The sequence below is a fragment of the Neophocaena asiaeorientalis genome, unplaced genomic scaffold (genome assembly GCF_003031525.2).
Source record: "Neophocaena asiaeorientalis asiaeorientalis breed wild unplaced genomic scaffold, Neophocaena_asiaeorientalis_V1.1 scaffold398, whole genome shotgun sequence".
Taxonomy (NCBI): Eukaryota; Metazoa; Chordata; class Mammalia; order Artiodactyla; family Phocoenidae; genus Neophocaena; species Neophocaena asiaeorientalis.
In genome coordinates, this window is record NW_020173416.1 from 836,963 (window position 1) to 852,379 (window position 15,417).

General features: G+C 39.3%; 1 protein-coding gene across 1 annotated transcript in view; it reads left to right on the forward strand.

The window, feature by feature from the left end:
- Nucleotides 1–2,014: 2,014 nt before the first annotated feature.
- The window catches only part of DDX1 (DEAD-box helicase 1), a 35,595-nt gene continuing 22,192 nt past the window's right edge, over nucleotides 2,015–15,417 (forward strand). The window contains exons 1-10 of the mRNA XM_024747253.1: nucleotides 2,015–2,128; nucleotides 5,253–5,304; nucleotides 5,611–5,674; nucleotides 6,675–6,704; nucleotides 7,679–7,775; nucleotides 9,866–9,913; nucleotides 11,569–11,652; nucleotides 11,891–11,974; nucleotides 12,343–12,419; nucleotides 14,874–14,946. Coding sequence (XP_024603021.1) covers nucleotides 2,113–2,128; nucleotides 5,253–5,304; nucleotides 5,611–5,674; nucleotides 6,675–6,704; nucleotides 7,679–7,775; nucleotides 9,866–9,913; nucleotides 11,569–11,652; nucleotides 11,891–11,974; nucleotides 12,343–12,419; nucleotides 14,874–14,946 — 625 coding nt within the window. The 5' untranslated portion in view covers nucleotides 2,015–2,112. The remainder of the gene's footprint in view (nucleotides 2,129–5,252; nucleotides 5,305–5,610; nucleotides 5,675–6,674; nucleotides 6,705–7,678; nucleotides 7,776–9,865; nucleotides 9,914–11,568; nucleotides 11,653–11,890; nucleotides 11,975–12,342; nucleotides 12,420–14,873; nucleotides 14,947–15,417) is intronic.

Genomic DNA, 15,417 nt, shown 5'->3' on the forward strand with positions numbered 1-15,417 from the left:
TAAACTATTGGGTCCAGTGTCATGATCATAACTCACAACTTTAACCAAAATGACAGCAGCTTCCTCCCTCCCCAGTTTAGCAATGTGGTGAAGGATGCAGTCCATCTCTTTTCTGCTCTCCCCTCTACCATTAGCTGTTGTTTCTGACCCTTGGGGAGTGGTAAAATCTGGACACGGAGGAGACCCACCTTTATTTGGCTGGTGCCTTTGTGATCTGAATCTGGTGCTCTCTGGCTCAATAACGCCCAAGGTCGATTTGTTTTTAGATCAGGGGTACTTTTTGTTGGTTTCTTCGAGATTCTTCTGCTGGTATCCTCCAAATGCAACTTCCATGAAGCAGGTGATGTCTGTCCTCTGGTTAAAAGGTATGAACAAAACAGGGTCCTTTGGGGGTCTGTCTGCTGCATCATTTAGCTTCTCCGGGCAGCTTTCTTGGGCACATTCCCCCCCCTTTTTTTTTTTTGGCTGCGTGGTATGTGGGATCCCGACTAGGGATCGAACCTGCGCCCCCTGCATTGGAAGTGTAGAGTCTTAACCGCTGGACCACCAGGGAAGTCCTGGGCATGTTCCCTTTGAAGAGAGCTTCAAGTCCACTCTCCACAGGTCCAGTCAGCCCTGGGTTTCCCCACAGTTGTTGCAAGAGTGGTCTGCTCCTACAGCTGGCTTCTCTTCCCTCTGGCTCTTTTCCTGCCCTGCTGCCTTGGGGCCTTCTAGTCACAGTTTCTCATAGCATGCCTTTTGCTTCCCAAACTCCTGAGATCAAGAGTCCCCTGGAAAACGCTTTGTCCCTTGAGAGAGGAAAAATATGGCGTACGTGGCATCTATTCAGAACTGCTACATTGCCTAATTCTCAGGGGGTATCACATATAAATTTATACAAAATATAATGAGAATATAGACTATAATGTGAATGGTGCCCCCTGGAGGTGCGAAGCTGCAGGCAGGCCTGACTGTCCTTGTTGGAACTTTAGGTGAATCCTATTACATGTAATAGTATAATAATAGAGCTAACACATATATTGTTACCACGTGCTGTGCACTGTTGCAGGTGCTTTACCTATTTTATTCAAGCCTCATACCAATCCTTCAAGATAGGTACTATTATTCATGGTTATTTCACAAATGAGTAAACTGAAGGCCAGGCTTGTTCAAGGTTACACAGCTAGCAAATGGCAGGGCTAGAATTCAAACGCAGGGAGTATGGCTCCAAAAGTTGTAGTTCTAAGTCCATCTAAAACATCTCGCCTGAGGGTTTGACTTTTCTCATGTCATTCTGGGGCAGGCTACACATTAGGTACAGCGTGGACCCTGAAGTTAGGTGGATGTGGCTCAGATACCACGCTGCCATTCAGTAGCTATATGGCTTTAGATAAGTTACTTAATTTTCCTGAAACTTAGTATCTTCGTCTAAAGATGCTAATACACGCTGACAGAGTTGTTGGCAGGATTAAACATTCGTTTACTTTTCCTAGCTCTCTGCAAAGAGAAGAGTCAAACTGTAAGGACGTCAAATAAATGTGAAATTATCAATAATCCATCAAACACCGGGGAAGGGAGGTTGGGAGACCGAAATCAGTCAAAAGTATTTAGTAAATGACTGTTGGGTGCCAGGCGCTCACTAGCGCTGGTTTTCTGGGCGATGAATTCGGTACGTTCTCTCCAGGTCATTCACACAGCACAAAGCCCTGCTTATCTTTGAGAGGCTGCAGGGTCTGAGTGAGGCAGGAGAGATGGCACAGTTTTGTTGCTGTCAGCTCATCCTGGGCCATTGTGTGACCCTCATCAGGTAACGTCTGCTTCCTTGCATGTGCAAAAGTGCTCCTGATGACACATAGCGTGCTCTACATAAAAGGTAACTCTGAGTACGTCTAATGATGACGTGTCCTGCCTACTTAGGAAAAGCAAGGGGCAGCTGAACTGGGTTCGCGCCGAGGAGTCCGCGGCGGGTCTTTTCTTTGGTCGGAACAGTTCTTTTGGAGCTGGGTCCTTGCCGGGACTTGGAAAGCAGCACACTCGGGCCGGGGGAGGGGGCCGGAAGCGCCGGCCGCTACCGCGCCGCGTGTCCTTTCGGAGGGAGGGAGCGCGAGCTGAGTAGCGGAGGACTGGGCGAAGATGGCGGCTTTCTCCGGTGCGTCTGCGGAGCTGGGGCTAGAGCGGGCGGCCCGATGCACGCCTCGGCCCTGGGCCGGCTGGAGGGGAGCCTTTGGGGCAGGGGCGCACAGGTGCCGCGCGGGACAGGAGGGAGCTGTCCAAAGCTGTCCCCTCGGTCCCAGCACTGCGGGCGGATCAGTGGCGGTGCGAGAGGCCCGATCGGTGCCCGATCGGTGTTGCAGGGAGAGCCTTTCCCTCCAGGTGCTGGCCGGGCCGGGCCTCCCCGTGCTCACTCTCTTCTTTCTCTCCTTACGGCCTCCCTGCCGGGACACCCGGGGCTGCGAGAACGATGCGGCGGCGTTGCTGCGGCCGCTCTCGGAGCCCCGGCCTCTTGCTCTTTGACGTGGCAGTGGTGCTCAGGAACCCTTTTCTGTCCGCGCCCGATAGGGGCTTGGCCTGGCCGAGAAGCAGCAGGGCGCGGGGAGGGGTCCGTTGGAAATGACCATCCTGCATCTAGTTTTTTTCAGGCCCTTCCAAAACTAAAAGTTCCAGGCACAAACCTGATATTTATTTGTGGTTAAGCTCTATTATATCAACAGTAACGTTGAATATCTAAGCTAAAGGGAAAGCATTTTCGTCTGCGCACACACCAGCTCATCACAGATTTTGAAAATCGTTGTTTATTTGCTGCTGATGCCCTCCTTTATTTCAAACAGGAATTTTAGGTGGCGTACCTAACCCGACAGTTGTTTTTCTCTTTTCCTTTATCATCCTTCCTTTATACATCCACAGTTTTACAAGTTGCAGTAAGCCTTATAGACTAAAAATCGTACGTATGTTATATAGCAATAAATGTATCAACATAGGCCTACTATCTTTTAATATTGTTAATCTATTAAGATGACTTCAGATATAACAGAGTATTGTACTTTCTTCATTTTTCTCCTATTAGAACATTAGGAATTCCAAGTTTTTAGTCGTGAGAGAGGATTTCCGATTGTTTTAGTTGCATTTCATAATAGGCAAGGGGAAATCTGCTCAGACTGGGAGCTGTTTTTGTTTCCCCAGCTCTCTCCTCAAACAAGATTTCAGAGCCAAGGTGTGTAGAGCAGTTCCAGGTTGTCATTTTATAGGTTCACTTCTTTGCGAGTCGTGCACGGATTTCAGGAATATTAGAGTAAAGGACTAGAAGAGTCTGTGATGTGAAATAAAGACAAAAGTGGAATTAAAGAGCATGAATATTCCTATTTTTCTTCTGAGCGTTAAAAATGTTCTGTTTAAAGAAAACATGGTTTCAAAGCAAACCTGCAGAAAACATGACCAGAATGGAACAAGAAATTGCCTGGAATTTGCTGAAAGCTGTCTGTGGTTGCTGCTTGCAATATAATGTTTCACAAGCAGCTTCAGCTTGCAGTATTCTGTATGAAGCATATTGAAGACCATCGCTTCCTTTTTTTAAGCAATTTGCGTTGTAGGAGAGAGAATACACCTAGACTCTAATGGGGGCAATTTTTAAAAAGGTCAGCTTGGACGTACAACTTTTGATCTTGAGTAGTTTTGCAATCTGTGGATTTTTCTGAAGAGATTTAGGGGTAGGAGAGCCTGCCTTTCTGAAAAAGATTTTTACCCTTTCCCATGTCATCAATGTTTATATTAACTAGTTTACTATGCAAAATGTTAGTGTTGTATCTATTGTTAATTGCTAGTGTCTTCTCACCTGATACAAAGAAGATTTTTGCCCTTTCCCATGTCATCAATGTTTATATTAACTAGTTTACTATACAAAATGTTAGTGTTGTATCTATTGTTAATTGCTAGTATGTGTCTTCTCACCTGATACAAAGAAGATTTTTGCCCTTTCCCATGTCATCAATGTATATATTAACTAGTTTACTATACAAAATGTTAGTGTTGTATCTATTGTTAATTGCTAGTATGTGTCTTCTCACCTGATACAAAGAAAAAGCTACTGTTGCAGTGGATTGTAGCTTTTTGTGTTTTTTTTTTTTTTGCGGTACGCGGGCCTCTCACTGTTGTGGCCTCTCCCGTTGCGGAGCGCAGGCTCCGGACGCGCAGGCTCCGGACGCGCAGGCTCAGCGGCCATGGCTCCCGGGCCCAGCCGCTCCGCGGCATGTGGGATCTTCCCGGACCGGGGCATGAACCCTCATCCCCTGCATCGGCAGGCGGACTCTCAACCACTGCGCCACCGGAGAAGCCCAGATTGTAATTTTATTTTATGCCTTTTCACAAATGATTACAAGAAATACAAAATTTCCAAATAGCTTATCTCTGGGGCTTGGGTATATTTGAGTGTTGTTCATTTTTTAATAGAAATATATACTTTTGTAAAGATAACAATAATAAAAGCTACATTTTAAAAATGCAGGCTTAAAAGAAAGATCACTTGTTTGGAAAGGAGATTTAAGTAATACAACTCACTATTCCATGTATACCCTCTACAGTTCATTCGAGAAGTGATAAAATTTCAAAATCCAATCAGAAATAACCCAATGTATTCATTTAGGATTCACTTTGATGTAAATTACTTAAATATGTGAACAATTGAGAACAGAGTAGTTCTTCAGCTGACATTTCCAGTTAACCCAAGTCCTCACCAGCAGCCCCTCCCTTTTCAGTTGACCAGAGTTTTGATTATGACTGCCTGTAAATGTGGGCTCTCTCTACTTGCCTCTTCATTTTTCTCAGATCGCTGAGGGTATTCACATGGTCCTCAAAGAGGCAAGGTACATGATTTCCACATTATCTCTAGGTGAAACCACCATGGTACTGGTCTAGAACTTTCCAACTCTGGCAGATTTTTCACCAGTCATAGGGAGGAAACGCTCACTGGTGGATACTGTGTACTGAGTGATGACTATGTACCGGATGCGTGCATATGATTATCTGTAATCGTCCCATATTCCTACAACATACGCAATATTAGCTCCATTTTGTGTGACGAAATAGGTTTATAGCTTGCCCGAGGTCACATTGCTAGTGGGAGCTTGAATTTGAACTCAAGTCTTTCTCCAAAATTTATACTCAACAGATACTATGTAACTGAGCTATGCTTCAAACCTGTCTCCCCACTGAACAGTAATTTTAAGAGCAATATGATTTAAGTTTAGTCTGTAGTTTTTAAAATTAATTTTTGTTTGCAGAGATGGGTGTTATGCCTGAAATTGCTCAAGCTGTGGAGGAGATGGATTGGCTGTAAGTACCTCCATCTTGAAAAGCTTAAATGTACCTGTGACAACAATGGTTTTCAATTTAAATAGTGGTTAGCGTTTTTATCAAATATTTTTGGGCCCAGTCGGGTAAGTGAAATTCAGTTTTTTCCTGTGATTCTTTAAATCGTAGAGTTTCCTTTCTAAACGTTGATATATTTTTAGCTGAAAAAGATTGGTAGTGTTTACCAAATAAAATTCTCTTTTAGGTTTATAGTTTAACATGACTTAATTAGCTTAGGTGATTTTTTTTTAATTAACTAAAATTCTTCAAAATATGATTCTTTTTTAGTCTCCCAACTGATATCCAGGCTGAGTCCATCCCACTGATCCTAGGAGGAGGTGATGTCCTTATGGTATGTTTAAATGTGGTGAGGTCGTTGGAAGCTGGGGAAACACAGTTCTGGGGCTGTTATCCACTTTATGAACTCCATAGGCTTAAAAATGGTATTTTCACCAAATTAATTTTATTTATTCACAAACATTTAAGCTACCTATGCTGCATTCAAAGTAATTAGGTAGAAGTTGTGGGGAACACAAAGGTGAATAAAATGCAGTCTTTGCCCTTCAGAAGCTTCAACCCTGTAGCACAGTAAGACATGTACATGGATGAATGTCATACAAGGGAAAATGTGGCACCTGCCTGAGAGGTGCAAAGTATGAAAAGATTCAAGTGGGGTCCAGTTACCCTTCTGCTTGAGGAATCATAAAGGACTCTGCTTGGAAGAAGTAGATTTTGGACAAGGGAAGATAAAGGAGAAGTGCTCTCTAGGTAGAGAGCACATCAACAAAAACCGTGAATAGGAGAATGCAGGATATGATCCCAGAGTAATTCACTTCAATGGTAGCATAAAATACGTGTGTCTGGGGTGGAGAGTGTAACTTGAGATAAGATGAGAAGTATACAGTGGGTCAGATTATTTGTGCCCTTTCTTAAGTGTCATGCTAAAGAAGTTGGGTGTTTGTTGGCAGTGTGGATCATTGGAAATGTTTAACTAGGGATGTGTTGCACAGTTAGAATTGTGTTTTTATGAAGACTGCTTTGATAGCAGCTTGTAGTGTAGCTCTAAGACATGAGATACTGTTAGGATACTTTTATAATAATCTTGGTTAGAATAATAAGGGTTTAGATTTGAATGGTAGCAATGGGAAAAGAAAAGGGAGAACAGATTCTTGAGGGAAGAATGGAAGAGGAGTGGCAAGATTGGCAATAAAGTTGAATGAGGAAATCTTGATAATCTGGAGACGCTGTGGAAATAAAGGTAGCTTGTGAATTGTTAAAGATTTCTACATGGTATCACATTAATTTGATTTCCTTAACTGACAACTTAAACTTTTTTTTTCTTTTTCATTTAGGCTGCAGAAACAGGAAGTGGAAAAACTGGTGTAAGTAATAAACTTAAATTGACTTTTTAAGAGTTGATTTTATTTTTCATGAATTTATTTTATGTATTTATTTTTGGCCACTTTGGGTTTTCGTTGCTGCACGCGGGCTTTCTCTAGTTGCAGTGAGCGGGGGCTACTCTTTGTTGCGGTGCATGGGCTGCTCATTGCAGTGGCTTCTCTTGTTTGCGGAGCACGGGTTCTAGGTACGCGGGCTTCAGTAGTTGTGACACGCGGGCTTAGTAGTTGTGGCTCGCGGGCTGTAGAGCACAGGCTCAGTAGTTGTGGCTCATGGGCTTAGTTGCTCTACAGCATGTGGGATCTTCCTGGACCAAGGCTCGAACCTGTGTCCCCTGCATTGGCAGGCGGATTCTTAAGCACTGCACCACCAGGGAAGCCAGTAAGAGTTGATTTTTAAAGCAACTTTGAACAGTGGTTTTTACTTTGAAGTATTTAATCAAGTATCCTCCTTCCAAAATGTAAAAAGTGGTTGCTTGCCACAGAGAACAATATTTTTGTTGCCAGCTCATTCTGAAATAAGATTTATAAGAGTATGGCTTTAGGAATATAGTTTAAAACTGGTCTTGGAGAAAGAGTTACAGTATCTTTAGTATTTATACTCACTTCTGAATTTTAATGCAGTGGCTCTAGTAATAAAGAAGTTGCAAATAGAGGTTGATCTCTTGTTGGCCTAGACTAGAGAAACGGTTTGTCGGAATAATATTTATCCTTTTTAGTTTAGTTCATTCTGTGGGTCCCGATTGTTTATTGTTTTGGGCTCTCAGCTGGTTCTTATTTCCTTAATTCAGTCAACTCTTGTTATCGTACTGGTATTTTGGGTTTGGGCAAATTGGAGCAGCGCTCAGGAATATGTGTCATTATTTAAGGTGCGTGCATGATTTTTGTAATTTATATTGATTATTGAACTGTCACTGATATCTGAATGCTAATATAGAGAACTCTTGTTTATTTGCTAGGCTTTCAGTATTCCAGTTATCCAGATAGTTTATGAAACTCTGAAAGACCAACAAGAAGGCAAAAAAGGAAAAGCGACAATTAAAACTGGTGCTTCAGGTAATTTTTGCATATTATTAATTTCCTTTTGTATAAATTAGTAATTCTCGTTCCTTGCATTTACAGATGTGAAGTTTTTTTTTTAATAAATTTATTTTATTTATTTATTTTTGGCTCCGTTGGGTCTTCGTTGCTGTGTGCGTGCTTCCTCTAGGTGTGGCGAGCTACTCTTTTGCTGCAGTGCGTGGGCTTCTCACTGCGGTGGCTTCTCTTGTTGCGGAGCATGAGCTCTAGGTGCGCAGGCTCAGTAGTTGTGGCTCAAGGGGTTAGTTGCTCCATTGCATGTGGGATCTTCCCGGACCAGGGCTTGAACCTGTGTCCCCTGCATTGGCAGGCGGATTCTTAACCACTGCACCACCAGGGAAGCCCCAGATGTGAAATTTGAGTGTGCATTTTTATTGTCAATATCCAGGGGATGGTATTGTCATTTGGTGCCCTGGAAACCAGGGATGCTAAATGTCATTTAGAGCATAAACACTGAAAGATTGTCCCTCCTAAGATACTAACAGTATTGTCTTTGAGAAAACACTGGCATTTTAGAAATTATATTTAGTTATTTTAATGTTTTTCTTAGCCTGATAACTTTATGCATAATATTGAAGATAAATTGGTACAGTATTTTACAAAGGCATTAAGGAAAGATTTTACAAATAGTTGATAGAGTATAAACCCATGGTGGTAGGAAATATTGCCTTCTACAGGGAAAAGAGGCATGCATTTTCCTTTAACGTAAGAAAGAAGGAGCCCAGGAGGCTGAAATGTAAAGTGTACATTTTGAAGTCAGTTTCTTATTTTCAGTCCTATCTCCATGGAGACTGGTCCTGTCTGTGCCATGAACTATCTTACATTAGTGTTCTCATCCTTAAATTTTGTTGCTTTTATTAAATGCTTTCTGAATTCCATCCTATCTTTTTTTTTTTTTTTCCATCCTATCTTGAGTAATCTAGGGCTTTGTTAATTATTTTAAGTCACTTTTGTTTCATGATACAAAATAGGATTGTGACAAAATTGCAGGCTTAAGTGGAGTGAGCTGGCATATCAACATTTTCTTCTCAGTAGTTGAAAGTAACAATGTTACATAGTTTGTAGAATCAACTCATTTATAAATGAATTGTGAGATAATGGATATGAACTATTTAGACTATTAGTCTGTTTAAAAATAGTCTCAGAATTTGTAGCAACTATAAACCATCATTTATCAGAGAGAGTGATGAAAGAGAAGGATCCTATCTGCTTCCACAGAAGGATAACCAGAATGGTTGCAGTTCCAAAAATCATGTCCTATTAGGAGTAAGGAAGCTAGATATTTAAACATGGAGAAACAAATAAAAAAGGGAGGTGGTATAATTGTTAAATCATTGTTGGGACCTGGAGAGAGAATAATTGTTCTAGAAAATACTGTTTAATTCCTAGTAGCTTGATTGAGCCCACAATGGATAGAGACCCTCAAGAGAACGTTACTTCTCCATCATTCCAGGTGTTTAAGCAGATGATAGATATCATTTGACCAGAAATAATCTAGAAAAGATTTCTACCTTGGGTGGAAATTGGGCTTGAAAACACATAGCATTCTCTTTAGCTATTGTGATTCTTTGCTTATCCAGACTGTTAAGATGTTGTAGAAAAGGAAAATGCTGATCCCATAAAAGTGAGGAGGAAAAGATTTTGTGACTTAGGAATTATTTAAAATAAAGGACTTGCTTTTCTTTTAATAATGATAAAGTGATAATTAGATTCTGATATGTTGGTGGGTTATTTTCGTTGTGATTGAAGTCACCAGAACTTCATTTTATTAATGCTTTCATAGTTATGACAAAGATCAGTGCCATCTAATAAAAAGGCACTGAAGCAAGTGAGCAGAAGAGGTTGCCCTGGATGGGCCAGTGACTATTATTTTTGGCTTGTTTCAGTTTTGCCTTTAATAAAAACAGCAGCAGTTTTAATTGTGCATTCCAAATAGTGTGTGAAACCATATTGGAACTAGAGGAGTTAAGATACCGTATAAAATATTAAATATTTGCTTTATTTTTTGTAGACTGTTTTAAATTATGTTTGTTTGGGGTTAACTTTTCTTGTTTTAATTCGCTTAGTGCTGAACAAATGGCAAATGAACCCATATGACAGAGGATCTGCTTTTGGTAAGTGGATAGATTTTAGCAGCACATTTGTGATTCAAAAACTTGTTTTTAATGCAATGTTGAGGAAAGATAAAGAATCCTTGTAAACTGGTAAGGGGTTCTTGTGTTGCCAGCAGATAAAGTGTCACCTGTTTTAGTAAGAAAGAGATAAGCAGGCAGGGGAAAATGGGCAAAGGATGTGCATAGGCAGTTCACAGGAGAACCAAATCCAAATGGCAGTAAACATACAAAGGTCAAGTTTACAGGTAACAGGGAAATGGAAATTAAAGTTACAGCGAATGTTGTTTTATACCCATCTGATTGGCAAGACTCCAAAAGGGTGATAACCAACTTACAAATTACTGCCTCTCTGGAAAGGAGTTTGGCGTTACCTGTTAATATTGAAAAAACATATATTCCTGGAAGGTCAAGCTCATTGGAATGAAAGTGCCAGTATGTAAGAATATACTTTCAAAGCTGTTTGATGCAACATTATCTGTAATGATAAAAACTGCCAGTAAAGTAAATGATACTGCTAGCATGGTAAACAAAGATTGGGGTGTATCCAAGGACTGTTGTGTAGCTATTATGAAGAATAAGTCGGAACTGCAGAGTTGACCTGGAGGAATTTTCTCCAGGTGTCAATGAGTAAGAAAATCAGGATGCAGAGAAAGGTAAATGGGCCTTGAGGAATCATGACAGAAACAACCCCACGCTGCTACTCTCTACCGTGTGATATCTAATTTATGTAAAAGTTTATATATGTATATATGCATAAAGCATTTAAAATAATTTTGATGATTTACCCTTGTCAGCGAACTTTTTTAAAAGTTCAGAGGTTTATATAATGTACCCATATGAATAAGAATTTATACTTTGAATAAATAATTGAATTTCTTATAAGTGAAGGGAAATGTGTGACGAGATGCTTTTTTAAAAAATTTCTTCTACATTCAGGTGGCGAATATGATTTGCAAGCCTGAATCAGGACGGAAGTTCTAGTTTCCAGTACAGACAAAAGCCAAATGCTTTACTTAACGCCAAAAAGCACCAATAAGCACTATGACTGACTATGATGTATAACATAGAACTTCATCTTTTAGAGCCCTAATATTAGGAAATAACAGCTACAGGGTTATTTGTTCAGGCTTTTCCTGCTTTCCCTTTATGGTTTCTGGATCCACGGATTAGGGAACAAGCCAGAGTTTCTGTTTTTCTTTTAGGGTAGCATTCACTCAAGCTCTAATTTCGGCATAAAATCAGAGCAACAAGTATTGATGAGTGGGTGCTGCGTCATCCTTAGTATCCATTTCTCTAAAGGACTCTAGAGAATAGTTGTCTAAATGTGTTGGTGATGCAGCTGCGGTAGTACAAGTCAGGTTAGGTGCTGTGTTGATGCCTTTTTAGAATTGTTGTGGTAAAGTCCTGTCCTAGCCAACAGATAACAGTAGAGAAACTAGTCCTCAACGTAAGCCACAGCCCTCCAGGGGATGAATGAGGGCAGCTACTCACAGGGAAGACATTGCTATCCTTCAGGAATCAGCAAGTCTCAGTCCCTGGAACATTGCACCAAGTAATGAATTATCTTATTAGTGAGACTGAACGATACTTATTTCAGAATGCGTGATTTATGTAATCTGTATTGACATGGTTTTCTGTGTTTTTCTCAAATCCAGCAATTGGGTCAGATGGTCTTTGTTGTCAGAGCAGAGAAGTAAAGGAATGGCATGGATGTAGAGCTACTAAAGGATTAACGAAAGGTATTTAAAGAACATTTGTATTTGTTTGAACTTTTGGGGTGATGTATTAATACCTGAACTTTCTTTAAAGTAGCTTTGAATCGAGGATCTGAAAAGATTTTTAGTGTTACAGGAAGATCTACAATTCTTCATTTGGAAGATACAAATTGTTATTCAGAAACAATGGGAAAGTAGCTACATGGTAAATGAATCATAAGTGTATAATTTATAAAAATCTCAAAGTATTTTGCCCTTGCAGGGAAACACTGCTATGAAGTATCCTGTCACGACCAAGGATTGTGCAGAGTTGGGTGGTCTTCTATGCAGGCTTCCCTAGACCTAGGTAAGTGTTTCTAAAATAAACGGAATTTGTTGTTTTACATTTGTGAATTTTTAACATTTTATTTTAGTGGGGAGCAAAATAGTAAACTTAACCGTACAAAGTTTATATTTAGAGACATGGAAATAATAATATTTACCTATACCCTCCTTGTTCCAAGAAAGATTTGAAGTACCGAAAAATAGATATTATAACATCATAAAATCAGGAGGAATAAGGTTAAGGGTATGAATGAAGTCAGTAAAGTTAGTATGCATTAATGTGTACCACACAATACTGTGTAGATGCTTCAAAATATCTTCATCTTATGAACTTTTATGGTATTTATAACTTTATTCTTACCACACTTATAAAATACTTCTAAAATCTAGGTACTGACAAGTTTGGCTTTGGCTTTGGTGGAACGGGAAAGAAATCTCACAATAAACAGTTTGATAATTACGGAGAGGTAAGTTGTGTTAACGACTCAATCTTGCATACTTGATCACTCATGACGTGACTGAGGGTATAGAGCTGATTGTGAAATTCAAGTGAATTTTCTGAATATTATGGAGAGGTAAGTTGTATTAATGACTTAATCATAGTGTTAGTAAGTTTTCTTGCATACTTGATCACTCATGACGTGACTGAGGGTATAGAGCTGATTGTGAAATTCAAGTGAATTTTCTGAATATTATGGAGAGGTAAGTTGTATTAATGACTTAATCATAGTGTTAGTAAGTTTTCTTGCATACTTGATCACTCATGACGTGACTGAGGGTATAGAGCTGATTGTGAAATTCAAGTGAATTTTCTGAATATTATGGAGAGGTAAGTTGTATTAATGACTTAATCATAGTGTTAGTAAGTTTTCTTGCATACTTGATCACTCATGACGTGACTGAGGGTATAGAGCTGATTGTGAAATTCAAGTGAATTTTCTGAATATTATGGAGAGGTAAGTTGTATTAATGACTTAATCATAGTGTTAGTAAGTTTTCTTGCATACTTGATCACTCATGACGTGACTGAGGGTATAGAGCTGATTGTGAAATTCAAGTGAATTTTCTGAATATTATGGAGAGGTAAGTTGTATTAATGACTTAATCATAGTGTTAGTAAGTTTTCTTGCATACTTGATCACTCATGACGTGACTGAGGGTATAGAGCTGATTGTGAAATTCAAGTGAATTTTCTGAATATTATGGAGAGGTAAGTTGTATTAATGACTTAATCATAGTGTTAGTAAGTTTTCTTGCATACTTGATCACTCATGACGTGACTGAGGGTATAGAGCTGATTGTGAAATTCAAGTGAATTTTCTGAATATTATGGAGAGGTAAGTTGTATTAATGACTTAATCATAGTGTTAGTAAGTTTTCTTGCATACTTGATCACTCATGACGTGACTGAGGGTATAGAGCTGATTGTGAAATTCAAGTGAATTTTCTGAATATTATGGAGAGGTAAGTTGTATTAATGACTTAATCATAGTGTTAGTAAGTTTTCTTGCATACTTGATCACTCATGACGTGACTGAGGGTATAGAGCTGATTGTGAAATTCAAGTGAATTTTCTGAATATTATGGAGAGGTAAGTTGTATTAATGACTTAATCATAGTGTTAGTAAGTTTTCTTGCATACTTGATCACTCATGACGTGACTGAGGGTATAGAGCTGATTGTGAAATTCAAGTGAATTTTCTGAATATTATGGAGAGGTAAGTTGTATTAATGACTTAATCATAGTGTTAGTAAGTTTTCTTGCATACTTGATCACTCATGACGTGACTGAGGGTATAGAGCTGATTGTGAAATTCAAGTGAATTTTCTGAATATTATGGAGAGGTAAGTTGTATTAATGACTTAATCATAGTGTTAGTAAGTTTTCTTGCATACTTGATCACTCATGACGTGACTGAGGGTATAGAGCTGATTGTGAAATTCAAGTGAATTTTCTGAATATTATGGAGAGGTAAGTTGTATTAATGACTTAATCATAGTGTTAGTAAGTTTTCTTGCATACTTGATCACTCATGACGTGACTGAGGGTATAGAGCTGATTGTGAAATTCAAGTGAATTTTCTGAATATTATGGAGAGGTAAGTTGTATTAATGACTTAATCATAGTGTTAGTAAGTTTTCTTGCATACTTGATCACTCATGACGTGACTGAGGGTATAGAGCTGATTGTGAAATTCAAGTGAATTTTCTGAATATTATGGAGAGGTAAGTTGTATTAATGACTTAATCATAGTGTTAGTAAGTTTTCTTGCATACTTGATCACTCATGACGTGACTGAGGGTATAGAGCTGATTGTGAAATTCAAGTGAATTTTCTGAATATTATGGAGAGGTAAGTTGTATTAATGACTTAATCATAGTGTTAGTAAGTTTTCTTGCATACTTGATCACTCATGACGTGACTGAGGGTATAGAGCTGATTGTGAAATTCAAGTGAATTTTCTGAATATTTTCCAAGGAAAGTTCAGATTGGGACTTCAGTGAAGAAATGTTACAAAATGAGAAAAATATTTTTCTTTTATGCCATTTATTAACCCCTCCAAAGTATATTACTTTGTTTTCTGTGTTCACCCCATTTTGATTTTGGCTTTGACTTTAATACTTGTGTTGCTCTCATTTCTTATTTTGACTCGTGTTAAATCTAAATACGCTTGTTCTGGTAGCCGACATCTCTGGTAATGTGGAGGAGCCTTAATATCATGGTGATGCTGAAACGTCTGTCTGATGCTTCTACTCTTATATATGATATGCTATACTAGGCATTTTTTAAATCTACGTTAGAATTTTAAGGAAGTATTCTGCAACACTAACACATACTGTGGATGCAGCTATATTTGACCTTTTAACCTTATTTTCAATTTTGCTCTTTATTAACAGCACTTGACTTTCTGGTTTTCTAGGAATTCACTATGCATGATACCATTGGATGTTACCTAGATATGGATAAAGGGCATGTCAAGTTCTCCAAAAATGGTAAGCTTTCTAGGGACCATTTTGTTAGAGAGTATATATGATATTCATTATTTGTGATTTTTAAAAATTTCCTTACCATCTTCAATCTTCTTTCTCTTCCTCCCTGCCTTTCTTTTGAACAAATACTTTTTGAGCATTTGCTGTGTGCCAGGCATGCTGGTAGGTGCTGGAGATACAGCAGAAAATGGACCAGATAAATTTATGTACACTTTTGTGGGGCTTAGCTACTGATAGGGAGAGACAGACAATATATGTGTTAGGTGGGAACAGTGTGCTGAGGGAGCGTATAAATCCGGGTAAGGGGCTGGAGAGCATTCTGGGGGGTCAGAGAAGGCTTCTCTGAGAAGGTGACATTTGAGTAGAAGTATCTTGGAAGAGTATTTCAGGCAGAGAGACCAGTAATTGCAAAGGTCCTGAGATGACAGCGTGCTTGGGGTATTTAAACAGTGAGGAGGCCAGTGGGTCCGGAGC